Raw genomic sequence first — 27247 nt, forward strand, 5'->3', positions numbered from 1 at the left:
AATTAGTTCTCAACCGACGACAAAACGCATCATCTTGTGACAACTTTATTGCTTTACACAACCTGTGATCGGCATATCTACAAAACAAAGAACTTTGAATAGAAAAACAAAAGAATATATAAAAAAACTGAGAAGATGCGAGGTCGGAGCTCAATGTCTGTTTGTATCCAAGTGCCCGTGTAGGAAAACCAAGTCGGGAGGAAAACGGTCCCGAAGTCCCCCGGAGTCCCCCGCCTCCTTGGAGGGCGTGGCCAATGGTTACCACGGTAACCATGGTGGCGGCTGCTGCTGCTGCTAGGGTGTGCTGAGATCATCTGGAGGCCTTTCCGTTTTCATGGACATCCATTCTGAGGCCGGGGGATAAAAGGTAACAAATTAAAAATAAACTTAACCCATGCTTTTTTTGAATGATCCATCACTACCAAAGGGTGTACCACATACTACATCGATGACCCTTGACCTGCCATAAGCAGCTGCAGAATGACCATGTCTGTTTGTTTGAACAGAAACACGTGTCTATACCATAAGCCAAACTCAACCCTCTGCAAAGTAATAAAGTATTTACAGATGACACAAGTAACAAGAAATGATTTGTACGGTCATTTGGCGGATGCTTTAATGCACAGTCTTAACAATAATGTAACTGCACGTATAGCTAAATATATATACAATCAATCAATAAATAAATTGATTTAAGATGCACCGGTTCTAAGCACGGGCGGCACCAGAGGGAATTGAACCCTGGCACTGGTTGAGCGACTCAGGATCGTATTGAAAGGGTTAACTTAACATGTGACCTTCACCCACCCGTTGTCGTCTTTAAGGTGCTGGTAGAGTTCAGCCTTGTTATTCACGGAGCTCGTCCTGCCGGCAAACTCCTGGTGCTTCCTGGAATTGGCAACCGTGATCCGATTGGTCCACAGCGCCAGAAGAGAGACCGGGCCTGGAAGACGGACAGAGAGAGAGGAGCTGAGTACTGCGTTTTCATTGGCTGATGCCGTTCTACATTGATTATTCGGTTATTGGCCTGGGCCCGAGTTTTCAGATTATGGTTCAGGCCAGAAAGTGTAAAATTACATTTAATTATCCTGATAAAAAATAAGTACAAAATAAACAAATTGCAATAATATTTTAGCTTCACCTTTTTTTTTTATTCAACTCAAACAAGCTCCTTGGATAAAGACCTGCCAACTCCTAAATGCTAGGAGTTGGCAAAATGCTATGCCTACAAACACACTGGCAAGTGCTTTAAACAGTTTTAAATCTCAAACAACATGTATCTTTCACATCAGGCTTACCTTTGGCCTTCTCCGAGGGCTGGACCTCCTCTATGGCCAGGCGCGGCTTCTTGTTCAGTGGCTCCGGGGAGTCGGGCGAGTCCTTGATCACCTCAGACTCCTGCTCCTCTTTCTCCAGCGCCCCCTTCAGCCTGGGGGATGTAACAAGGCAAAAATGACTACATGGAGGAGGGAGGGACGAAACTCTCGAAACTTTAACTTATGGGTTCAAAATTAACAAATCACAAAGAGTTTCCCCTTAAGATTTCTTAACCCCTTAAGAATTCTTAAAACTTAAGGGGACATGCTGTTGATAGAAAAGTTACAAATCTTCAACCTTTTTGGGATAATATATCATAGATTTTCAGCATTTAGGATACACTTTAATCAAAGACTGACTAACAAGTGAATTCAGATACAGATGGAGCAGTTGTGGGGGCTTAGGACGCCCTAAGGGTTAGGCTATGGTCAATGGACCCCAGTACCTGTCGCCTGGAAGTCAGCCCCAGTCAGCCATGACACACTCCCGCCCACTAATAAACAAAAGACCTCTCTGAGCCCGGCCAGCTCAGCACTGGGCCGGTCGGACTGTGTGTACCCCCCGTTCGTCCGCCCCCTACCTCTCCGAGTCCTGCCAGGCCCGGTCCTCCGGCTCCTTGGTGCCGTTCTTGTCGGGCCGCTCCTCGCGGTCCTCCCGCTTGCGGCCCCTCTTCTTCCGCTCCTCCTCCTCGGGGGGCTTGCTGCGGCACGCCACGATGCAGTCCAGCACGCGCTGGTGGCGCTCAGAGCCCGCCGCGTGCGTCTTCACCAGCGTCTCCAGCTCGTTCCACATGATGCGGTACTGCTCGTCCCTGGTGGGGGGGAACCAGAGGTCTCGTGGTTAGTACCGACGCGCGTGTCTCCATGACAACGAGCGACACCATACGAACCATCGTAGGAAACGTTGGAAAACGCTTTTCCAGCATTCCATAGCATAACCATATAGGTGATACGCCTCGTAGCGACACAGGTTCGATTCCCACCTGTGTTCCTGACCTACGCTAAACATGTCATTCCCTCTCTTTTGCAACCCGCCTTCCTCTCTCTAGTCCCTGCCATGTCCATCACGGCACTAAAACGGGGAGTCCATTCTCCATTGCTGGTTTTAAACGCTGGTGCCGTAGCACTAACCTCGGCCCTCACCTCTTGGGGCCCTTGAGGATAACAGAAGCCGCTCTGGGATCTGTTTCTGGTTTTAAACGTTGGCGCTGTAGCACTAACAACGAGCCTCACCGCTTGGGGCCCTTGAGGATAACAGAAGCCGCTCTGGGATCTGTTTCTGGATTTAAACGTTGGCGCTGTAGCACTAACAACGAGCCTCACCGCTTGGGGCCCTTGAGGATAACAGAAGCCGCTCTGGGATCTGTTTCTGGATTTAAACGTTGGCGCTGTAGCACTAACAACGAGCCTCACCGCTTGGGGCCCTTGAGGATAACAGAAGCCACTCTGGGATGTTTCTGGATTTAAACGTTGGCGCTGTAGCACTAACAACGAGCCTCACCGCTTGGGGCCCTTGCCCCGGGAGCCCACGGTGGAGATGGGCAGGGGGTCGTTCTTCCTCTCCATGTCCACCAGGTTGTAGACGGTCTTCTGACACGTCAAGACGTCCTCCTCGCTCAGCGCCTCCTTCACGATCAGGTTGGCCAGGGGGACCACCTGGGCGAGAGACAAGGCCGCGCAGGAGGAGACGGAGGGAGGGAGGGAGGGAGAGTAAGAGAGTGAGAGATGGAGAAAGGGAGAGAGAGGGTATGAAAGAGTGAGACAGTGAATGAGTGCAAGAGATATTGCCGAAGAGAATTGATTGGAGTTTCAATTCTTCTTTAATTTGTTTGTCATTACAGGCTCTTGCAACCCGTTCTTTGTGGACCATCAACTGACAGCTGCCAAGTCCCTCAAAGGTAACTTTGTTTTTATTGGTCGGAAGTTAAACACTGTAAATGCCTCATCCATTAGATAGCAGATATGAAAGATGTCACATATTGACACATATTGATGATGTATGGACAGTTGGCCAATTACTATGTGTGCAACTCTGGATGTTGATATATTGACAGTATTTATGAAGTTAATGATTATGTTGGTATGTATGTATGTATGGTCTGTGGGCATTGAATAATGAAGATGGGAGCCGATCGTTGATATGAATTATTATTAAATTAGCTGTGTGTGTGTCTGTGGTCCCCGTACCGCCTGCATGTTGAAGATGGTGGTCTGGGAGATGATCATGGGCCAGTAGCGGGTGTAGCGCTCCAGCTGGGCCTTGGCCCGGTCGGCGGGGAACCGCCCCCCGGGGTTGGGCGCCGTCTCTGCGACCGGAGTCAGCCGGTTCTCCCTCATGAACTCCCCAAAGTCCTGAGGAATCATCCCTTCATGATCAATCAACGGCTTGTAACGGCTAATCACACTCACACCGGGTGGTCTAATGTGTCACCTTTAACCTATTCTTTGTATACAACAGAGGTAGCCGGGATAAGACAGTCTGGACTATGTGTCGATTCTTTGGTGAGAGAGCGAGGGACTCACTGATGTAGGGCTGTGCGATTGACCAAATTTTATAAAGCATATTTAATTTATTCATAAAATGTCTTATAGAAATTGCACAGAAATTGAACAGCTGGATGCGATTTGTACATTATTTTCGATCTGAACATTTTCTATTTTCAAATAGTTTTTTGGAGAGAAATGCTGAAAAAATGCAACATGTTATCAAACTCATAGTTTGATTATTCGTTTGAATAATCGTGATTTCAATATTGACCAAATTAATGGTGATTATGATTAATTCCACAGTGGAGCAGCCCTACGGTGATGCGGTAGTCGGTGACCCGCCCGCCGCAGCCCTCGCTGATGGAGGGCGGGTCCTCCAGGGTGGAGCGGGTGCTGTTGAGCACGTGCAGGAAGATCTCCCCGCCGTGGCTGCTCAGCATGTGGCTGATGACCTTCGACCCCGACTTCCGGGGCTGCTCCAGCAGCACCGATCGGCCTGATCAACACAGGTGAGTCAAATTAAATCAGTTAATATCGAGTTATCTATTTGACTCGGGCATTTTTGACGCTAAATACAAGATGAACCTTAAAATATGACTTAGGCAATTATGCTATGAGGCTAACGAAAGGTAAAACACGATTTAGCCAAGCGTATAGCCTGTCGCAAAATTTTAAAAAAGCTCTTGTCCTTTTTACTACATCTCCCTTATCTAATAAACCCGTCTAATCAGTGAGTGGATTGTGTGGTCGGACTGTTACCAGGTGCCTGCGTACCGTTGAGGAGGAAGTTGGTCAGGCAGGACGAAGGACGGCTGTTGACGTCCGTGGGGGAGATGCGGTAAGCGCCCGTACAGTAGTGCAGCTCTGCAGGAGGGGAGACATATCCCCGTAGTTTACATCACAACTAACCCAGGAAACCATGAGTCTTTCACCATCAGAAAACTCACTAACACACTGTAATTTACACTGACTAATCAGAATACAACCTAATTCCAAGGGGGAAAAAGTATATTATGGTTGGAATAGAATACAATATAAAATTCACAATATGGTGATGCATCTATATATTTTTTTCTAATACTGTCATTAGAGCACATCTCATCCAGGCCGCGACACACTATCTTTTAATGAGCATGCACATAACGACAACACCCTGATCACAGCACAGTGTTAAGCTAACCCTCCCTCCTCATGCCTGCTGGCTTGAGGGACCGAACCCCCCCCTACTCCGTCCCCGGTTAGGGTGTCGGCGCTCAGCCTACCGACGCTGTTGGTCCGCGGCGTGCACCACTTCAGCGTGACCGTCTCCTTCAGGCCGCTGTCTCTGCTGGTGCTGCCCGCCATGTGCAGGTCGCCTGCAGGGGGCGACACAACAACAGTCAGGCGTTGATGTTATGACGGCCAGCATCAATGGTATCTAAGCATTTATTCTGTGAAGTAGCAGTATCAGTTATTTAAAGGGATTATGTTATGACACCAGGTTTGGGTGTGATTAGGACACACCCACTTGTGATGTCACTAAAACACAGAAAAGGGGAGATTTCAAACAACTTGTAATGGCTGACCACCCTCACACCTGGTGGCTTAATATCAGCCGTTTAACTTAGTATTGTTGCATAGAATTGTGACTACAAATGAACACTGTACCAACAGTGTTAGAGCTATCTGGCTCTTTGGTCGGCTAAAGAAGCTAGGTAGTTCTTCGGACCAGGGTTAGGGTAAGGGTAAGGGATCAGTGTCATTGGGACCCCTCGTAATACGTTAACGCGTTTGGTTTTAATTAGCTTCTCAACCCACCGCTCTTGAAGAACTCCAGGTGCGCGTCTCGGTGGTGCAGGAGCTCCACGTCGTAGTTGGCAGACGTGTTGGCGTGCTGCTCTTCCTACGCGAGTACGGACAACGTTGAGCAGTGATACACAGTTCGGTGCGGCCGTGTACACGCACGTACGTACGTACAGACACACATGCACAGAGATGGGTGAACACTGCTGATTTCATGGTTCAGGATGGGGAGGGTACGGGTGAGAGGCCGAAGGTTCAGTTGGCTAATCTTTTAATATGTTTAATTATGCAAATCAGCCTTTTCATGTTGGTTTGGACTTCCTTCAGATAATACATTTATGGACAAATCTAAAACGTACAGAACACTTTCCTTTTAACAAACATCTGTTGTGGTGAATGGAATACTATCAACAGTTGGATATAGCGAAGTGGAGGACTAAGATGGCCACAGTTTAAAAACAACACTACTTATCATGATAGCACAAACGGGCACACGGAGACACGACAAAGGAGATGCAGTTGAGGTGGGGGGGTTCACATAGATGGGACCACTATGTCTGGATCGCTATGGGCTAGACTGCAGATTTGCTAGAGACGGACACCAAACTCTTGGGAAAGTCAAGGAGAGGCATAACTGGTCACAGAAGACTTAACATTAAACTAAAAATGTCCCGCAGGACAGAGACGGTCAACAGTTTGTACGCATGTCCATAGCGTACAAGTGACTGAATAGGTGGTTTTGTATCTTTTCTGGGGGTTTGTACGTTTAAGCTTTATACTTCGATTAACTAGTGCAAGGGCTTTTATTAATTTCCTTCATCCTCTGAGACCAAAATTGCCTCTCCTTTACTATGACCTAAATACATTAAATCGTATACAACACAATCGTCCAATCGGAAGGGTGGGAGGAGGGGGGAAAAAAAGCTGAAATTGAAATTGTTAGCCTTGCACTACCAGAAGTAAAAGCAGCTATGAGGAGTCAGCACTCTATGATAAAAGCTCTGAACAATGGCAAAATAGACTGTTGCGCTCAATGCAATAACTGTTATTAAGAATTGTTGCTATTTTTTAATCTTCAAATAATATTCTAGCCTGTGAGAGCCGGAATTCAGTCAAATTAAGGTCTGGCAAATAACTTTTTTCTTTTCTGTCGTCAACAGGAAATGAAAACACGTATTTCTTAATTGAATTGATGTGCCACCATGAAGGTATTTTGCGAAGAGCTCACAGTATCGATCGTCTGAATCCATTTTAATTAATCTAAAGTGCTTTTCCTAAAAAACTAAACATAAACTCCTCATTGAGGCTTTAAGAGGTGTGTGTGGGCTAGCTAAAAAAAACGCCAAACTCCCCTCAGGTTTTTCATGCGTGTGTGAGCGAATACTAACCTGTTCGCAAACATTTAATGTGGGCTAGCAAAACAGAAAATACAGCATGAAACCAGCAGCAGGTTCAAAGGTCAAGATCAACATGCAGATGAGATATTTCCAAACCATGCAGATGAGGAACAAAATAAAAAGAATCAGCCATGAAGGATGGGTAGAAGCACACTCAAACAGACAAAGATAAAGTAAAGTGAGTATAGGTAGCCGTTTCTTTTGTCTTTTAAATCAGTTCATTTTTCGTTTCTTACATTTATCTTTTTGCACATTCATAAAAATGACTTATTTTATAACTATTCATTCTTATGACTGTCCTGTACTTCTGTGACACCCACATTTCCCATCGGGGGTTCAATAAAACAGATCATCCAGAACCCCCTTGTACGAGTCTAGTGTTGTCGGGAGTGGTGGTGCAGCTGTACAGGCTGAGGGCCACAGAGCCGCTGCCTTACCTTCATGGGGATGTTGGTGATGGTGGTGGAGGCCAGGTCGAAGTGCTGCTGCACCAGGATGTTGAGCTTGGTGGCCAGGTGTCGGCCCGCCCGCACGCTGTGCACCTCACTGGTGAGTAAGGGGGAGATCTGGCGGGGCCAGGCGGCCCCCGGGTGTCAAAACACATTTCTTCAACCCCCTTCCACGTTTGAAAGTTGGCGAGTGCCTATCGCACCACGTTCGTCATTGGCTTGTGGCTGTTAAGCGCTGGTTATGATTCCACGTCGACACAACAAAAGGAGCCCGCAGACGCTTCGACGCAGTCGTGAATCTGGGTTGGTTCTGCGACGGGTTTTAGTGAGCGGAGCAATCACAGCCCTTACTGCTGTGTGGCGCCTCGACGCAAGGTTACAATTTTTGGGAGGCCCTTGCGATTACCGATTACGGAAGACCCGTAAACCGTTAACCCCCTTGCGTTGCGTCGACGTGGAACCATAATCAGCCCTTTAGTCATGAGGCGGTATGTTCGTACACACAGGACTTTTTTATTCGTTTTAATTATTTTGCTAGTCCAAAATGCCTGCGGCAGTTGTAAGCATATCATAACCCCAATTCCCCTGAAAAATCAGTTCCTTAGAATCCAGTTATCAAAAGCAATAATTCTATAAGTCAACACTGAAATGCTTAGTTGATTGGCAATATTTAACAAGAGTTTTTTCCTGGTGCATCTGATGCAATGTATCATCATTTGTCTTTATATAGGGTACTTGTGGGGAAGGTTTTTAATTATGTACAAATGTTTCAGTGAGCACACCTCTTTCTTTGGTCGGTCGGACACCAGTGCGTCCTCTCCCATGGGGAAGATGTGCACCAACACCAGCTCACACTGCTGGATGGCCATCAGCCTGGGGGAGAACACGGTCACTTCCCTCCAGCCACTCAGGTAGACGCAGACTCATAGTACCCAAAGGGAGGTTTTTAGAAAACGGGCCTTTTCGGAGGCCGTCATCGATGCGAGCATGACCCGTTCTCGCTCGGTACGTACCTGTCCGAGCCCGCGGCCAACTTGTTTTGATCCATGAGCGTCTCCTGGATGCAGTCTTCTAACATGCGCACGTGTGTGTCACTGCGAAGGCACACCGAAATATATTGGGACTCATAACAGGTTATTATTATGGCTGATGGTGACCAACCACAATTATACAGGTATTCAGGTTACTTAATTCATCCAAGGAGAAAATGTAGGTTATAATTGCTTTAGAAATGATATAGTAAAAGATATCATAAAAATATAAGAACACAAATGTAGATTAAGGCATACATAGCAAAAAATATGTTGGTGTACATGCACAATTAATTTATGCATATTTGTGTCATGCAAAGATTATGAATAAACAATTAATAAAGGAAAGGCAGTGATGTTGCCCGTTGGGTTTGAACAGAGTGTACGTCCCTGCCCTCCCTTGTGGATTCGGGGCGGAGCTCCAGCGTTTGGCCACCCACCTCTTGGCGTTGGTGAGGCAGATGATGCGGCCCCGGTTGGCCACGCGCTCGGCCGTGTCCATGAGCACCGTGCGCTGCTCGTGCTGCAGCTCCGTCAGCTTGCACAGCGACTCCACCGCCGCCACCAGGCCGTGCAGGACGCTGCAGCACTCGGGGTCCTCGCGGGGGTTGGGCGGCCCCACCGCCGCCAGCGCCGACATGAGCTACGACCACAGACGGGAGGAAGTGAGAAGAGAAACAGGAAGTTGGAGGGGCCCAGCCTTACCCGCAATCACCACTTCACCTAAACCCTTTTTGTCACGAGATGATGATGCAGAGAGCGCTACGGTTAGGGCGGCTTGGGCCGTTGCGTTGAGGTTGTCGTCCACTCGGTCCGTGACGAGTTGTGTTTGCGTATCGGAGGGTGCCTTGAATTACCTCGTGGGTGCTCTGGTCTTCCTGTCTCCAGGTGTTCAGGATGTGGAACTCGGAGTCACTCACAATGTAATTAATCTGTGAAGAAAAAAAGCCAACTGATCCTATGTAACAAATGGCCACCAGGGTTTATGTAACATAAATATATGAGACGAGAGACACAAGACCTAAAGACGAGGCGCACACACACACACACACACACACACACAAGACTGACGAATGGACACTGACCAGCTTGTTTAGGGGGTACACGTCGTAGAGGATCCGGCAGTACTCCATTGAACACTCGACCGCGCAGGTCCACAGCGACTTGGACACGGGGGCCAGGGGTATGACTCCCTGGGCGCGGCTCTTGGTCAGCACGTCACACTCCACCTGCTGCCGGCTGGACTCGGCCATGTAAGGGCAGTGGTCCACCACGAAGGCCGTCTTGTGGGCCACAGAGAACATCTTCATGGTGGAAGGGTCTCGGTTTGGGGTTGGGTAGACTAGAGTACATAGAAGGAGGAAGAGTGGCATTAAGGTACATGGACGAAACATAAGAACACACTTTTCTGTTGTGCTTGACAGGTACCTTCGCCTTCAACCATCAACTCCCTTATCTAACTCTTAGTATACATTTTGATTGAGAAAATCAATGCATGCAAAAAATGTGTCATGCAGATAAGATGTACTTTGTTTATCTAAGATGAGAACTGAGGGTTAAGAATTTAAAATAAATAACAAAAAAAACAAAAAAACGGGATGAACCTTATGTTAAGGGTCAAATTATTCCTACATCACCACAAAGTAGTGTTTATAATAGATCAACATGAAGCATAAAGCCAGGTTTACCTTGTGATTGTGACAGACCGCGGGCCTCTCCCTCTGAAGACCAGCTAAACCCGGCCAGGGGTTACAGATAAACCTAACCAGCTAAACTGTGTGGCCCAACTACCTAATAGACGAGTGACCTAACTGGAAATAATACGTTTATAGCATTTTTATTAACTAGGATTACCCGAAGGCGAACATGTCGTGGATGTGTTACGACCACGTTAGCTGGTAGTGGCCAACTCCGTCTGCTCTACCGTAATACCTATAAAAACACAATTCCTACCGTAATACCTATACAAGAACACCATCTACACGGGTCACATTTTGGTTGTATACGGCTGGTATCGTTTACACCCAATGCAACTTCGAAGGGATACAGTGGTCACGGAAAAATAAACTATTTAAAAGGAGCTAGGATGGTTTGTTATTAGCGGAACTGCTTAACGGTGGGGGGTTACGTTACTAGTGGTCCGACGGAGGCACTGAGCCAGGGGCGCCTCGCTGCTGAAGGTTCCGGTGCAGCTCAAAGAACCAAACCTCTGCCTAAATTTAATTTAAAGAAGAACTTTTGTTTTTGGGTTGTATTTCTTGAAGCAAAAATAAGTGTTTGATAAATATGTATTTGATGAGATGACAAAATAAGTTGTTGAGTAGATTGCAAATGAATATATATTTTTTATCTATTTATTTTATATTTGATTTGATTCTATTGTACGTTTTGGTCTACTGTATTCCATTATGTTTATTCTTATTTCATCAAGCACTTTACCAGGTTTCACTATGACATTCATTGACCTACACAGAGAGAATCAGAATCAGAATTACTTTTATTACGGTATCTTATTGTACAAGTAGGCCTAGAAAATAATAATAATAATAATACATTTAATTTAGAGGCGCCTTTCAAGGCACCCAAGGTCACCCAAGCACGATTCTTACGCTTCGTTCCTCCACAGCCACATAGCAGCAACAATACAATATAAAGATGAAGATAGGTCAAGTGTAACGTGTAGTGTACAGTGTAATTGTAAATGTTCAAGTGGTAGTGGTGCCAGCTACTGATTCTATCTAGAGAGCATTTCCCTTTCGAAAAGGAAACTTAAGTGAATCATGTTGCAGAGATGCGGGTCGCAGAAACTGAGGAATCAACAAGAAGGGGCGGATCAAGACCGAGCTTTGTGATCCGTCTGGCCGACTTTAAACCCTCCCCATACCCGGACCCCACCCGTCTCTGTTTTGTGAAGTAAAAACTTCACTACACCGTTTTCGGGTCGGAGAAAGACCCCTTGCGGATCAACTGAAGTTGAAAAAGTAGGATGGATTTGTGATGGACCCCTGTCATTCACTTTCTTAACTCATCTGACTCTTTGTTGAAAGTATTGCAGGAGCAAACCTCCGCCGTAGACTTCCAAGATGAACGATAACGAAATACTTGAGATGGACGAAACGCTGGACTTTTTGGAGGAAGAGGCAGAGTTGGGGATGATAGACGAAGACATGGGTGAGCTTTACGCCTTTTCTCTCCAGACTGCGCGCAGGGCGCGGTTAGGGTCCGACTGGCGATGCGCGGCTGACTGCCGGGTGGTACTGTCAATGGAGAGGTGTGGTACTGTCTATCCATGGGCTAGTGTGTTGATGTCTGTCCATGGGGAGGTGTGGTACTGCCCATGTGGAGGTGTGGTAATGTCTGTCCATGGGGTAGTGTGGTACTGCCCATGTGGAGGTGTGGTACTGTCTGTCCATGGGGTAGTGTGGTACTGTCTGTCCATGGGGTAGTGTGGTACTGTCCATGAGGAGGTGTGGTACTGTCTGTCCATGAGGAGGTGTGGTACTGTCTGTCCATGGGCTAGTGTGTTGATGTCTGTCCATGGGGTAGTGTGGTACTGTCTGTCCATGGGGTAGTGTGGTACTGTCCATGAGGAGGTGTGGTACTGTCTGTCCATGGGGTAGTGTGGTACTGTCTGTCCATGGGGTAGTGTGGTACTGTCCATGGGGAGGTGTGGTACTGTCTATCCATGGGCTAGTGTGTTGATGTCTGTCGATGGGGTAGTGTGGTACTGCCCATGGGGTACTGTGGTACTGTCTGTCCATGGGGAGGTATGATAGTGTCCTTCGGGTAGTTGGCGTACTGGTCATTGGATGTGGTACATTCTGTCCATGGGGTGGTGTGGTACTGACTTTCCATGGGGCAGGACACACACATAAGTGTATTTTTTCAAACAAGCTTGACTGCTCTTGCTGTTGTTATTTTAGAGAGGTGCGTTTTTATACATTGCACAAAGTATTTATGTTTACGAAATGTGTATTGAGTTCTATATCCCCCTGGTCCATCAAAGATGGACATTTGTTTGGTAGATGAGGAAAAGTGAAGTGCAGCATTATTTTAGACTGTTTTATCGAAAGCATGGTCATTTTGACAGGTCATCATGGGGCAGGGGGCATCTAGCCCCATAAGGGAAGGATGGCTTCAGGTGGACTGTGGACATCAAGGATTGAATGTAGTACCTTTCAGCTGGAAGTAACATTAGCCATAACCACTACACTCTCTTGCCCAGAACTAGGCCTTATACTAAACATCCACCTTTAATCAACCCTATTGTGGCGACACAAGGAGGATTTACTAATTTATATCAGAGTATCTTCTCTTTGTTACCGACAACGCCACCTTGGGTTAGGGCCCAAGGACCTGTACACTATTATTGTGATTATGATTGACACCTCTGACAATAAGCCACTCAGGTTAGTTCAATCAGGGAGGGCGGGAGACGGAGTTCAAGAATAACATAAAACACTTTATTATAATGAACACGGTTTGGCACAAAAAGATAAAAAAGAAAAGTAAGCCTAACTGGGGAAGGAAATGGGTACAAGCTGATGCTTACCGGCTGGAGGAGTGGTCGACAGGGGAAAGTGATATCCAAAAGAAACGAGCATCACACATACACAGCAAAAACGTGAAGTACACACGAATAAAATCTTAAACGAAGCACAAGCACACAAGGGATCACCACCACCACCCAGGAGGACCATCGCCACCACCGTCGGCCTTCAGCTCTACGAGAAAGAGGCACAGTTAGGAGAGCTCGCAACTGACACAAACAATATCACATAACAAACCAACTGATGAAAAATCAATCAATAAACTAGAGAGTATTAATTTGCAGTAACCCAAAATCAGTCAAAATAAAATAAAATAAAATTAAAGAGTCTCTGGCCAGAGATGTCATCTCAACAAGTAACCATAACATGTTTAAACAAAAATAAACAAGGGCTCAGATTGAGAAGTTCCCCTTCTTCCCAAATGGAAATTAAATTAACAACGACGGCACACCTTCTGAGGTTAACTCTAAAAGAACACTCACACATGCAGACACAGACACAGTCCAAACCAGGGGTGAGTCCCGACGGAGCTCGCAGCGGGCCACCGAGGGGCAGCCACACACGCACACACCGCACTACGCACAGCAGCAGCGGGACACAGGGTTAACAGCAGGAGGCAAGCCGACCAGGGACAGCAGACAGGGCCCCCAACCAAGTCGACGGAGGCGGCAGCGAAGCAGCAGCAATGACAACGTAGCAATGACTTAAATAACCATGATTGCTCAGCTCTCTCGGTTTAGCGTTCATAGCCCCGGTTCTCAGTCCGGTTATTTTGCGTCCCTTCTAAAGAGGGAGAGGGGGTGAAGAGGATCGGCGTAGCAGGGGGGGACAGCCACCACGCACCATGCGACAAGCAGACTATGCTCTTGTCAGCGGCGGTAAACGACCCCAATATATTGCCCCGATCGTGATGAGGATCTCGGCAGATCTGTGCTCTGAGGTGAGCGGCGAGGGCAACGACCTGGAAGTGGACGGACCGAAGAGGCAGGAAGCGAGAGGTCAGGAGGAAGGGCACAGCCTACTTTTATCCCCTCAACGTCACAAACAATGATTGGCGAACGAGCCGGAGAGAGCGTGGTAAAACAGAAGCCTGTGTCTAAGTAGCAGTGGTGCCTTATACCACTACACTATCATACCCTGTCATTTCAAGTCAACAGGGCAAGTTCTTTCAATCTATTCATTCAGTGAGCTGTAAGTCTGCATTCTCCATCCTGACTTGTGTGGACAGACACACCCACCCAACAACATACTGTCATTGGGTGGAAAATAGTTCTTTCTACTGCAATTCGATGACTTGACGTCGGGGGATTTCTGTGAAGACTCGAGCAGTGAATATCACGATCCCTGTGCCAATGTGTTACTAAGTGACAACTTTTATTTTGGAAAAACAACATCTGCGGTTGGTTAGTTCAGTATCTCATTGTGGTCACCCGGACCATATAGAACAGGATTTGTGTTACAAGTACATTCCATTTCCCGCCCCTACAGTTTTGTTAATAAAGTTTTGTACAGGGTTTTTAATGTGTTGCTTTGGCATTGTTAAGTCAGTCAGAGTAATGAATAAGTGGGATTGGTAGAGTGCCTGAAGGGGAAACGTGTGTGTGTGTGTGTGTGTGTGTGTGTGTGTGTGTGTGTGTGTGTGTGTGTGTGTGTGTGTGTGTGTGTGTGTGTGTGTGTGTGTGTGTGTGTGTGTGTGTGTGTGTGTGTGCGCGCGCCTACATCCATGCAATGAAAACCAGAGAAGAGTTAGCTTGCTTCAGTTGCTAAAAGATGAACGGAAATGAGTCACATAATAGCCGCAAGATGCCCTCCCCCATGTTAGGGGAGGGCATGAGTTATTAAATGACACAGCTGCGGTGCTCATGATAACAGCAGAACAGAAACTGAGGTTTGTGGCAGTCAGCTTGTATTGCTGATTGCCAACGTGAAAACCAGTGCTGGTCAGAAGCAGGTTCAACGGTTTAGCTTGTAATAATACCATTATGGCTCCCATTGCCTTCCTAACCATGCCTGGTGATTTCTTTGCCCTTTGGCAAGGGCGTGTTAAATATGGTGCGTGAATCCCTTACAGTTACTGTTACTGTGATTAAGGGCTTAACACTGGACACAAATACTTTGTTCTGTAATGTTTACAAAAATGTGTGTGCTCTTATGGTAGATGTCACCCATTTAATTATAACTGCTAATTTTAACTTTCGGTCATTAAGCATTCACATTTATCTGATGACTTAGAGTGAATTCAGATATATGTCATACAGGACTAGAAGTAGGCCTGCAGCTATACTGGGGACATTGGGGTGTATTATATCAAATCGTTTATTGGGGTTAGGACAGTGTAATGGCTTGGTAGGTACTAACTGTACTGGGGTTGATCCCATATATCAACAGCCTTTCTATAGGCAACCTTGAGCAGAATGCCTGTTATAACATGTATCTCATGGATTTCACTTTGCGTGGCCTTAGACAACCCTAAATGACAAAACGACAAAATGGAAATGCTATTATAATATCATTATTAATTTATGTTTCTTTTGCTCAGGCACATTGTTAGTTTGTTCCTCATCATCCCAAAAACACGGATCTTCTCTTCTTCTTCTTCCAGTTTACCCGCAGGAGTTCCTCCCGACGTATGAGACCATACAGGAAGGTGCGCCCGTGAAAAAGGCAGAGCAGGTGAGGACAACATGCATCACTCCCCAAAGTCAAATAAGCCTTTGTCATTTTGCAATCCACCCCACCAAGAGTGGCAAGCATTGCATTCATCAGAAAATAGTGCAGGGTTGAGATGCTCTGTTGACTCGTTCAGCCCTTGTGCGGTGTGTGTTTAACGTGCATATCGTGCCACTAAGAAAGGGGACATATCTCGCAGTAGTATCAGCTCAGTCGTAGGATCGTGGTCTCTTCCGAGATCCCCGGGGTCTCCTCTCGACGGACGTCATGTATGACCTGATGGAGGAAGAGCTGTTTGAGTACCGCGTTGTGGAGTTGTCTAGCGCCCCGTGCTTCTCCCCGCAGGCCGACTTCAACGGGAAGCACGACTCGCTGTTCTTCAACGACGGCGTGCGGCGCATCGACTTCGTCCTGGTGTACGAGGACGAGGACAAGAAGGATTTCGACAAGAGGCACACGTTTCAGCGCAAGAAGGTGAGTCACACGAAACCGTTGGTTCCCCCCCTCGCCTTTTCGTTTCCACACGTGGTTCTCAGTGAGATCGATGGGGGTCAGGTGCTCCTGGGATAAAAGCTTCTGCGAAAACTTAAATTGAAGTCGTAATAATAAACTTGTGCGGTACCTTTTTAAGAAATTAGTCCAAAGACGGACACGTTCAAAGACGGACACAATAGAAGCCAGTGAGTGACACACAGTACCCATCCCCAAACCTATTTCAAATGGTTTTATCGAATGCTAGATGAGCATGTAAAGTAAAACCTGACATAACAATGATGAATGTAGTAAACGTAGTGATTTCTTGGTATGAGCCAAGTATGGTTTGAGGTTGTGGCGGAAAGGCATGTTTTGGTCTTTGTTGTTATGGTGTTACTCAAAATGAGTAACATATTCACCATCATTGCTGCATAAATTCTGTTGTCTTCTCATGAAAGGATCATGAATTGGTTAAACAGTAGGTACCAAGTTCTTCATCAGACGTTAATTTTTGACATTGTTTTAGGCTCTGTGCAACACCAACTCAATCATCTGTATAATTCATGTTTTTTGTTTTACACTTGTCATCAATTTGCTCTGTGTTGTGAGGAGAGTTGGCTATGAACATTAACAATAGTCAATATTGGATTGACTTCATGTCCTGTATATGTTTAAACATAGTACATTGTATCCTTCTCGTTACACGCACACAGTGACAGCTTTTAATATTTACTTTTGAGTATTTGTCAAGGGAGTGAGTCACCGTGTAAGAATGGTATCTGGCATCTGAATTAACTTTATAGAGAGACATATCTCTTTACTTTAACCTGCTATTGTACCAAACATTTGTTCCAACCATGATGAACCGCTGTGGAATACATATTTAGGCCTAGCTTGACATTCATTTGAATTCAGGGATTTTATCTGAGTAAATGTAATTTAATACCCATGCAAAACAAGCCTTAATCATTGTACCTTTTTGAGGGGTGCTATAAGCGTGCTCTATGATATTTGCCTTCCGTAACTGAATATACTCGCATAGACACTGCTAGTCTGTTTACTTTGTAGTAGCCTATATTTGATGTATACTTTTTCTATATTTTAGTATTGCCTTGTTGTACATTTGTACTTTTGCACATATTTTTACTATTTCAGTCAGTCTATTTTTATACAGAAACAAATCCCCCGGGATAAGTATATTATCAGTTATTTGGTTCTGCAATGTTTCTGGTTCTGCAATAGAAGAGAAAAGGGGAATGGAATGGAAATGGACCATATCTATAAATATGACATATTTTAGTTTGGACCTACAACCTGGATTGAGCTATTTCCCCACTATGGGGTTTGGAAATCTGACTCTAAAGGCCTTCTTTAACCGCTAATTAACCTTAAGAACCACAGACACCAAGGCAATCTTACACTCTAATCCCATGCCCAGAATATCTATTCTCCCATGATGCAACAGAGTCTTTTGATTTGCTGTTTTTTTTGCAGAACAATGCATAGCTGGATGAGGATCTCATTTCCTATAAAGTCAAACTGTCATCTCACTCTGACATGGCCTAGTCTCAGCTATTAATTTGACTCAATTTAAGTTAACTTCCTTTTATTAGATTTTTGGAAAACGCTTAACCAAAGCACAGAGCTTTACCTCACTCTGCGTCAGCAATATTATTCTGTGTCAGGAACTACAGCCGAGAAAGATTTGTATGAAATTAGCTAAAGTACACTGTAGCTAAATCAACGGTATAATTCTTTCACCGTGCTCTGATTGTCGGGGCGTTAATTACTTTGAAGAAATGATTCAACAAAATCAGTTGCAATCTATGCCTTTTGCTTTGCTGTATGTCAACTCTATGACATTCTTATGAACGGATACTGAATTGTTTGTGTAGCACAATTCTTCATATTTAAACAAATGTTGACCATGATCGTGTTAGATATTTGATATATATTACAATAAAAGTATTAATCTTGTCGGAAATATTAACACACACACCTGCTAATACATAATTATGCAGGCCGAATCCCCATGCAGTACTATTTCATATTTGCTTTTTATTTTTATCCTTTTATCCAAAGTGTCTTTCAGTATATATTTAAATGAATGAGGAGTAGCAAGGTTGTTAGGACTTTTGCTCAAGAATGGCTACAGGTAGACAGGCAGACATTGGAATATCAATCCCTGAACATTGTGGTGGGGAGGCACACCCTAGCCACAGCACTCTCCACCCCCTCCTTTTGTACTGTTGTTCTCTGTCTACTGATGTTAGAAGGATCATAATAACTGAGTATTGTCTAGCCATGTGTTATAGTTGTTGAGCAACAGCCATGGCTCAATCGGCTGTTAAAAGGTTTTTAGAAAAATTCCTGGGTAGCAATTCAGTTCATTTTGGTCTTTGACAGTCTAAGCCTGTCTGACTAAGTAGTTCTAGAAGTAATTGGATACAATTCTGGGAAAATGGTGATAATGCAAGGAATGCCTCACTTGCACTTTGCTTTGATAAAAGTGTCTGCTAATCTAGAACCCTTGCAGAATCAACCCCACTGTCTTAACAGCTGTCAAAACTAAAACAATTCTCATAATTAGAAATGGCCAACCAAACTTGAATAGCTAAACAAGCTCCTCATTGATCCCAAAGGAAATTCAAGTTTCCATTCCATTTCACATAGCTTAATAATGGATACCATATGAATGGTACAATAAAGGCGCTCATTTATTTTAAAAAGTCACTTCGAACAAAACCACAGTCCTCCGAGAAAGAAAGTCAGTCTGCAAATTTGGAAAAAGGCCAACCCCAGAGCGTCATCGAACTATGATTGTGCAGCCCTCACAGTACAGTGATGGGCTTCTTTGTCAACAAACAAATCTCATTCCATTTCCCGTTCCTCTGTTCCCATAGCGACGGCGGGAGTATCTGGAGGCCAGTCTGATGAAGATGGGTATGGCGCTGGAGGCTACCCGATCAGTAAGTGGGCCCTGGGGATGGGGGGGGGGGGGGGGATGGGGGGGGGGGGGGGGGGGGGGGGGGATGGTGCTGGGGGGTTATTGGTGGACGTTCAACACAAAGTGGGCATTGAGGGAGTATACATTTCAATATGTCTAGAGCTGCTGAATGTATGGCCTATCATTGGGGTTATTGGGGTTATTCGTTGCCATGCAGCGGCTCTGAGCTCTCTTGTTCGGTGCTTTTTATTATGTTTAGTGTAGCAAATGTATGGTGAGCTCTGCCAAACTAGGCGTGTATATAGTCTTTTGAATTTAATAAACATCGGTCAACGAAGCAGTGTTCCAGAAACGGACTATTTTAAACAGACGCACAATATACCGCACAAAATATCAAGGACACTGGGGTCCCATGGATGGTTGTCGGCTCTCAGAGGCTGCGACGACGGCGGAGGAATAGGAGACAAAAGAGAGGTTTTCGAGCCGGTCTGCTTACGAGGCTAAAGAAGCACCCACACAAGCCCCCGCTGCCAAGTGTCTTCCTTGCAAATGTAAGATCCATCGTTCCCAAAATGGATGACCTCGAGCTGCGGATAGCAACCGACAACTTTGTCAGGGATTGTTGTGTGATGATTCTGACTGAAACCTGGCTCCATCCTGCCGTCCCCGATAACGCTGTGCAGTTAGCCGGCCGCACTATAGAGACTCCGGAAAGAGCAGAGGAGGCGGACTTTGTATGTATATAAATAATAACTGGTGTTCACAGAGCCAAGCAACCCACAGCTACTGTTCCCCACACATCGAGGCATTGACGGTCATCTGCCACCCTTTCTATTTACCTAGAGAGATAACTGTAGTAATCATCATGTCAGTGTACATCCCTCCAGACGCTAACGTTAGCATCGCCCTAAGCTATCTTCATGGCGCTATAAGCGAACAGCAGCAGGCGCACCCAGATGGGGTACACATAGTCGCCGGACATTTCAACCGGGCTTGTTTAAAGGCTGTCCTCCCTAAATGCATACAGTATGTGAAGTTTGCCACCAGGAAGAGCAGAATACTCAACCATGTCTACTGCAACATTAGGCATGCATACAGAGCAGTACCCCAGCCTCACATTGGCCTGTCAGACCACCTCTCACTGCACCTCATACCAGCCTACACCCCTCACATTAGGAAAAATAAGCCCACTACTAGAAACATCAACACCTGGCCAGAGGACGCCCTCTCCCGGCTCCAAGACTGCTTCTCAACAACAGAGTGGGGTCTATTTGAGAGTTTGGACATGGAGGAGTACCCAGAGTCTGTTTTATCCTACATCACATTCTGTGCTGAAAATGTCACCATCACAAAACAGACAAGGGTCTTTCCGAACCAGAAACCCTGGATGACGAGTGAAGTGCGGCCCCTTATCAAGGACCGCAACACTGCTTTCAGGTCAGGAGATAGGGCACAGTACAGCACAGCCAGAGCGAAGCTAAAGAGGGGCATAAGGGCTGCTAAGTTAGCATATAAAAGGAAAATAGAGGGCTACATCATGGACAAAAACCCACGTCAGGTGTGGCAGGGAATACAGCACATCAAGGGCCACAACATCACAACTACCAACTCTGATGCTACAAGGGCAGAGGAATTAAACAGTTTCTTTGCCCGGTTTGAGGCGGATAGACAACCAACGCCCCCCCCAGCTTTCACCAACACCCCGCTGACCCTCCAGGAACATCAGGTTAGAAGGACACTGAGGCAAGTGAACCCGAGGAAGGCGGCTGGACCCGACGGCGTACCGGGGAAAGTACTCAGAGCTTGTGCAGACCAACTCACAGGGATTCTCACCAAGATCTTCAAAATCTCTCTGTCCCTAGCCACCATCCCATCCTGCTGGAAATCAGCAATTATCATCCCAGTCCCAAAAACGTCAGCTGGCAAAAGCGGAAATGACCTCAGGCCCATTGCACTCATGTTAGTGGTGATGAAATGCCTGGAGAGGCTGGTTGCCCAGCACATTAAGGCCTGCCTCCAAGCATAATTTGATCCCCATCAGTTTGCTTATAGGGCTAACCGCTCTACTGAGGACGCCATTGCCATCACCCTCCACTCTACGCTGAGCCACCTCGAACACCCAGGCACCTATGCAAGACTGCTCTTCATAGATTACAGCTCAGCCTTCAATACAATAATCCCGGACATCCTGATACATAAACTACTGGGCCTACACCTCCCTGCCTCCACCTGCGCTTGGATAAAGGACTTCCTTTCCAAAAGACCACAACAAGTGAGACTCGGCCCCCATCTCTCCTCCCCCCTCACACTCAGCACTGGCTCCCCCCAAGGCTGCGTGCTGAGCCCACTTCTGTATACTCTATACACATCTGACTGCTCCCCCTCCCACCCCTCCAACCTCATTATAAGAGTCCGACCACCACTGTGGTCGGACTCATCTCTGGGGGCGACGAGACGGCATATAGAGATGAGGTCCAGCAGCTGTCAGCATGGGGTTCAGCAAATAACCTCCAACTAAACACATCACAAACTAAGGAAATCATCATAGACTTCAGACGACACAGCCCAGCCCATGCCCCCCTGCACATCAACGGGGATTGCGTGGAGAGATCTCCGTCCTGCAAGTTCCTGGGAAAATGCATCTCTCAGGAGCTTTCTTGGTCCACAAACACAACAGCAATAAAAAAGAAGGCCCAGCAGCGACTACACTTTCTGAGAATTCTCAGAAAGAAACATCTTGAACAAAAGCTGCTGGTGTCCTTCTACCGGTCAACCATTGAAAGTGTGCTCACTTACTGCATCACAGCATGGTATGCTGGGAGCTCGGCGGCAGACAGGACGGCACTTCAGAGGGTCATAGGCACAGCTCACAGCTCCCGCTGCCGAAATAGGACCAGATCCATTCTAAAAGACGCTGCACACCCTGCTCACCACCTGTTCGATCTGCTACCCTCTGGCAGGCGATACAGGTTAATGAAATCACGCACCACCAGACTAACCAACAGCTTCTTCCCCTGGGCCATACGTACGCTAAATAAACAATAACCCCTGTGCAATACATAGACAACCACATGAACGATCACCACTACCTCTGGACATTCCTTATTATGCTTACCTTCCTGGACCTGCTGCTATTTAGACATATGTGGGCGGGAAGGTTGTTGTCTGGGAGGGAGGGGAGGGTGTAAATGTGCCTTAAGTGGATGGCAGGGGGAGGGGTTATTGGGTTTATTTATTAATATTTCGTACTGTATTCTATTTATTCTTCTTAAAGATCCCATGCCATGCTATTTATGGATGCTTTAATATAGGTATTAGTGGGCTACAAACACAGTATTCAAAGACGTCCCCGAAATTCAGCCGTGGTGCAGAGTTACAGCCACTCCAAACCAGTCGCACATTGAGCTTCCCCCAAACGCGCTGTTTCGGTGGGCGTGTCAAGGCAGGTCAAGGAGGGGGGTGGGGGTGTGGCCCTGAGCAGCTTGTAGCCACAGTACAATGCGCTCTGGTTACGGTGGGCGTGTCAAGGCAGGTCAAGGAGGGGGGTGGGGGTGTGGCCCTGAGCAGCTTGTAGCCACAGTACCATGCGCTCGCCGCTCTGTTGACGGTGGATGTATCGCAATGGCTCGTAGAAACCCATATTATACATAGATATCTATATAATATAATATAATATATGATGTATATTCTCACCTGGCCCTGCATGCGCTCTGTTTACGGTGCATGTATCGCAATGGCTCTTATAAACCCATATTATACATAGATATCTATATCATATAATCTATAATATATGTTATCACCTGGCCCTGAGCAGCTTGTAGCCACGGTACCATGCGCTCTGTTTACGGTGGATGTATCGCAATGGCTCTTAGAAACCCATTTTATACATAGATATCTATATCATAATATATATTATCACGGCCAAAAGCTGTGTGAGCCTCCAGACGATCAAACGACCGCGTCTTCTTCAGATTGATGTGGAAGTGGAAGAACCAGAGACGTCGGGAGAACCCGACGAAGTCCTTTGCGATTCATTATATCGTCTGCACACAGGTTTTGGCCGTGATAATATGTATTATTTGATATAGGTATCTATGTATTATATGATATTATTTAGATGTAGAGCCCCAGGACTGTAACGCTGCTGGAGTTGTTATTAGGATCTAAACAACACGTCGGACTCTCGTCTCTGGTATTTCTACAACGAGACTCGTAGTGGGGGTTATCTCAGCCATGGTTGAGAATGAATTGGGGGAAAGGAACTTTGGCTTTGACTCCCTGAAGTACATGAACCACGACATGGAGGAGAAGGGGATTGTTGGCCGCGAATGTATCCCGCTTGAGCCCTGCTTCCCGCCGCCTCGGCAGCGGTCAGCGCTAATCACCGCCTCCTGAAGCGGTGGTCCATCGGCAGCGAGGCTCCGGCGGGAGACGACCGCGGTCAACAATCCCTTTCTCCTCCATGTTGTGGTTCATGCCTACTTCAGGGAGTCAAAGCCAATGTTCCTTTCCCCCCAATTCATTCTCAACCATGGCTGAGATAACCCCCACTACGAGTCTCGTTGTAGAAATACCAGAGACGAGAGTCCGACGTGTTATGCGCCATCACACCAACAGCAGAACGGTTATCCAAATAACAAGGAAGTGTACAACACTTGCGTTACAGTCCTGGAGCTCTATATCTAAATAATATCATATAATACATAGATATCTATATCAAATAATACATATTATCACGGCCAAAAGCTGTGTGCACGTCCAGACGATATAATGAATCACAAAGGACTTCGTCGGGTTCTCCGACGTCTCTGGTTCTTCCACTTCCACATCAATCTGTAGTAGACAGAACCGCGCGCTGCCTGCTGCCTGCTGCCGGCGCAAGGCACCACCGCCCGGCTGCCCGCTGCCGGGCGGTGGTGCTTCGCGGCGGTGGTGCCTCGCGCCGCGGCAACCGGCGGCAGGCAGCATGTCGCAGTTCATGTAGTTCGATGTCGTTCTGCCATTGCATTCAAAATTCTGTAACTAGCCTGTTACTACGAACTAAGCAACTACCATACACGTATTAGCATTTAGCACTAGCTCAATCACGACTCCTTCAGAATTCTTGTGGGTGGTTACGAACCAACCAAGTGGGCAGGGCCATGAATAATAGTTTGACAACGCTACGTCACAGTGTCACCTTATCCAGATTGGCTCATTTCTTCTGCCTTTTTCCTTTCATTGCCTATTGCATTCAGCAGACAAACTGCATAGATTTCAAACTTACCACAGCTCACAAACTTATTCAGACCTATGTTATTTAACAAACAACAGGAAAAATGTGATTTTAATGGCATGGGCTCTTTAATTAAAAAAAAAATAATAACTGAACAAGATCTGCACCTTAATTTCGTTGTGTAAATACACTGTATTTAACCAAATGACAAATAAAGATTATATTCTATTCTATTGACGTAATGAATAGCGTGTTGGTTAGAAAGGTTTAGATTGGTTATTTAAAAGGAAATGAACTGCAATGCCTTCGCCTGATCCCTTGCGGATCATTATTACGTTAACATGATCGATATATGCAGGGTGCGATTTGTGAAAAAACCAGAGGGGGGGATAATTTTGAGAGACATTTTATTCAGGAAAAATAACCACACAACAGTGTGAAAACTTATGAAAACAGTTGATCTTGTGACCTTGTGTATCTAAACCTTACACTTAGGCTTCATAACGTAGGCGGTAGGCCTATTTTGAACGTGAACTTAACCACTTCATTTGCAGAAATATTTTCTCATAGCTAATATTGTTTTTAAATGTGCTAAATAAAAAAATATATTTTTTTTTTCCCGATATCAGTTCAACAGAAAATATGAAATACCACAATGTGCTGTCAAGACGTTTTTTTTTTTTTTTTTATGGGTTAATCGGGTAGACTATAGGTCAGGCTACGAAAACAGTCCGCTCTGATGACGCACTTCAGCCTCTTTTTTTTGCTTTCCTGTTGGCGGATCGATAGCAGCGTGGTGACCCTGCTTCAACCACATCTCTGCAAATCTGCGGGCCGGAAGGAGGCAACATCTGGTGCATTTACAGAGATGAAAAGCAGATTGTGCATTGTGGACACATTCATTCTGTTTCTGCCATCTGTAAGAATGTGGTTCATGGCGCTGAAACCTCTTTCACACTCGGCTGTGGACACTAGGAGCGTGGAGACAGCGGTGAGAACTTTGCGCATGCTCTCTCCTGTGACACCGTGACATTTAAACTCATGGAACTCCTTCAGGAGTATGGGACTGGTTGCGGCCTCAACAGCAAGAGTTTTGTGCATGGCGAGAAGTTTTTCATCGCCGTAGAGGATGCGCTCGTCTTCATCAGATGGCCATGCAGTTTGATGGATTTAGAGCGGCGGCGGCAGAGATTATCCCGTTGTCATCCAGCCTGCGCTCACGCGCGACGCCTCTGACTCGCTCCCAGTAGATCAAAATCACAGCACAATCAAAATGAAGACGGACCCTGTGTATTTTGGTTGTTAATTATTACGATGTAATGGTGAAAATACTTTGGGTGGGGGGGATAATTTTTATCCCCACCGAGGATAAAAATAATTCAGCAGAGGGTAGGACGTGTAAACCAGAGGGGGGGATAATCCCCACCATCCCCACCGGCAAATCGCACCCTGGATATATGTACGATTTAAAATGTCTTTAATCAAACACACTACAAAACTAACACTCTTGTACGCACTTAGGGCCCTATCTTGCATCTGGCGCAAGTGACTTAGTCACTGGCGCATGTGTCGTTGCTAGTTTACAACTGGCGCAGAGCGCTCTTTTGCCACCTGCGCCACTCGCCGGTAAATTAGGGAATGATCTTGCGCCCCAAGGGGCGGTTCGGCGGAAGGAGGAGGCGTGTTCTGGCGCAAACGGTATTTTGACGTTTCTGAAAACCATTGCGCTACTGACCAGGAAATACCTGGTTTAGGGCCCTATTTTAACGGTCTGAAACGCAAGTGGGAAAGCGCAAAGCGCAAGTAGCTTTGTGGGCGGTTCTACGGCGCTATCGCTATTTTACAGGCGGATAAATGACGCTTGCGCCGCGGCGCAAGTGTCAAAAGGGTTGGTCTGAAGCAGCCTAATTACCCGTAGGTGTGGTTTGGGCGTAACGTGCAACAAACCAATGAGAGTGCCAGCTCCCATCCCCTTTAAGAGCCATGAGCGAATTTGAATCGGACGAGTTGATATTTAGACGCTATTTTAAGGGCGCATGCCTACATCCGCATGCGATGCATACGGATTGCTTGTGCTCCTCGCGCATACACTTTGCTTCTCTCATCTACCTAGCCGCACATTCTTGGTAAATTATTTGGGAAAGAACAGCTGATGCAGCGGTAATAAGTTGTACTTTTAAATCAATGCATCTGCAAACACCGTACAGCAAACACATATTTTCTTGACACAGACATCGTGTAGGCCTACATACATGCCCATAACTTTTAGGATTGATGAGTAGGCCTATTTGATCGTGAAAAACATTGTTTTACCGCGAGTGAGTGTTAAAAAGAATGAATGAATGCGGGCGCGCGTGTGTGCTCTGTTTAAACACACGCAAACTAAACACTCTCATCATCATCTCATCTTCGTTCGCTTATCCGGGGTCGGGTCGCGGGGGGAGCAGCTCAAGCAGGGGGCCCCAGACTTCCCTTCCCGGGCCACATTGACCAGCTCTGACGGGGGGATCCCGAGGCGTTCCCAGGCCAGTGTTGAGATATAATCTCTCCACCTAGTCCTGGGTCTTCCCCGAGGTCTCCTCCCCACTGGACGTGCCTGAAACACCTCCCAAGGGAGGCGCCCAGTGGGCATCGTTACCAGATGCCCGAACCACCTCAGCTGACTCCTTTCTAAGTAAAGGAGCAGCGGCTCTAATCCGAGTTCCTCACGGATGGCTGAGCTTCTCACCCTATCCCTAAGGGAGACGCCAGCCACCCTTCTGAGAAAACTCATCTCGGCCGCTTGTACCCGTGATCTCGTCCTTTCGGTCATCACCCAACCCTCATGACCATAGGTGAGGATAGGAACGAAGATCGACCGGTAGATCGAGAGCTTTGCCTTGCGGCTCAGCTCTCTTTTCGTAACAACGGTGCGGTAAAGCGAACGCAA

The 27247-nt window shown here is 46.4% G+C and overlaps 2 protein-coding genes and 1 long non-coding RNA gene across 6 annotated transcripts in view; 2 read left to right on the plus strand and 1 right to left on the minus strand.

Moving 5' to 3' along the window:
• Window positions 1-29: 29 nt before the first annotated feature.
• ints13 (integrator complex subunit 13) lies at window positions 30-10601 on the minus strand. Of its 4 annotated transcripts, none has more exons than XM_030341875.1 (18): window positions 10151-10601; window positions 9548-9804; window positions 9320-9394; window positions 8903-9105; window positions 8445-8525; window positions 8214-8304; window positions 7420-7548; window positions 6974-6997; window positions 5601-5685; window positions 5066-5158; window positions 4578-4667; window positions 4121-4299; window positions 3504-3668; window positions 2818-2972; window positions 1898-2128; window positions 1299-1429; window positions 808-943; window positions 30-347 (listed from the first exon to the last, which is right to left on the minus strand). In XM_030341875.1, the coding sequence occupies exons 2-18, from the start codon at window positions 9770-9772 to the stop codon at window positions 311-313; spliced, it is 2130 nt and encodes a 709-aa protein (XP_030197735.1). In that variant the 5' UTR covers window positions 9773-9804; window positions 10151-10601; the 3' UTR covers window positions 30-310. The 4 variants fall into 4 exon arrangements, with proteins under 4 accessions (XP_030197735.1, XP_030197734.1, XP_030197737.1 ...); XM_030341874.1 differs by having other exon boundaries at window positions 4563-4667; XM_030341877.1 differs by lacking the exon at window positions 6974-6997.
• Window positions 5440-6919, plus strand: LOC115532246 (uncharacterized). The gene is made up of 2 exons (XR_003974003.1): window positions 5440-5747; window positions 6746-6919. It is a non-coding gene; the product is annotated as an uncharacterized LOC115532246 (long non-coding RNA).
• Window positions 10602-11293: 692 nt separating the features above from the next.
• Window positions 11294-27247, plus strand: part of ano6 (anoctamin 6) — a 28164-nt gene continuing 12210 nt past the window's right edge. Inside the window, exons 1-4 of the mRNA XM_030341871.1 lie at window positions 11294-11633; window positions 15615-15685; window positions 16028-16156; window positions 19060-19125. Coding sequence (XP_030197731.1) covers window positions 11546-11633; window positions 15615-15685; window positions 16028-16156; window positions 19060-19125 — 354 coding nt within the window. The 5' untranslated portion in view covers window positions 11294-11545. The remainder of the gene's footprint in view (window positions 11634-15614; window positions 15686-16027; window positions 16157-19059; window positions 19126-27247) is intronic.

Source organism: Gadus morhua, chromosome 19 (genome assembly GCF_902167405.1).
Source record: "Gadus morhua chromosome 19, gadMor3.0, whole genome shotgun sequence".
Classification (NCBI taxonomy): Eukaryota; Metazoa; Chordata; class Actinopteri; order Gadiformes; family Gadidae; genus Gadus; species Gadus morhua.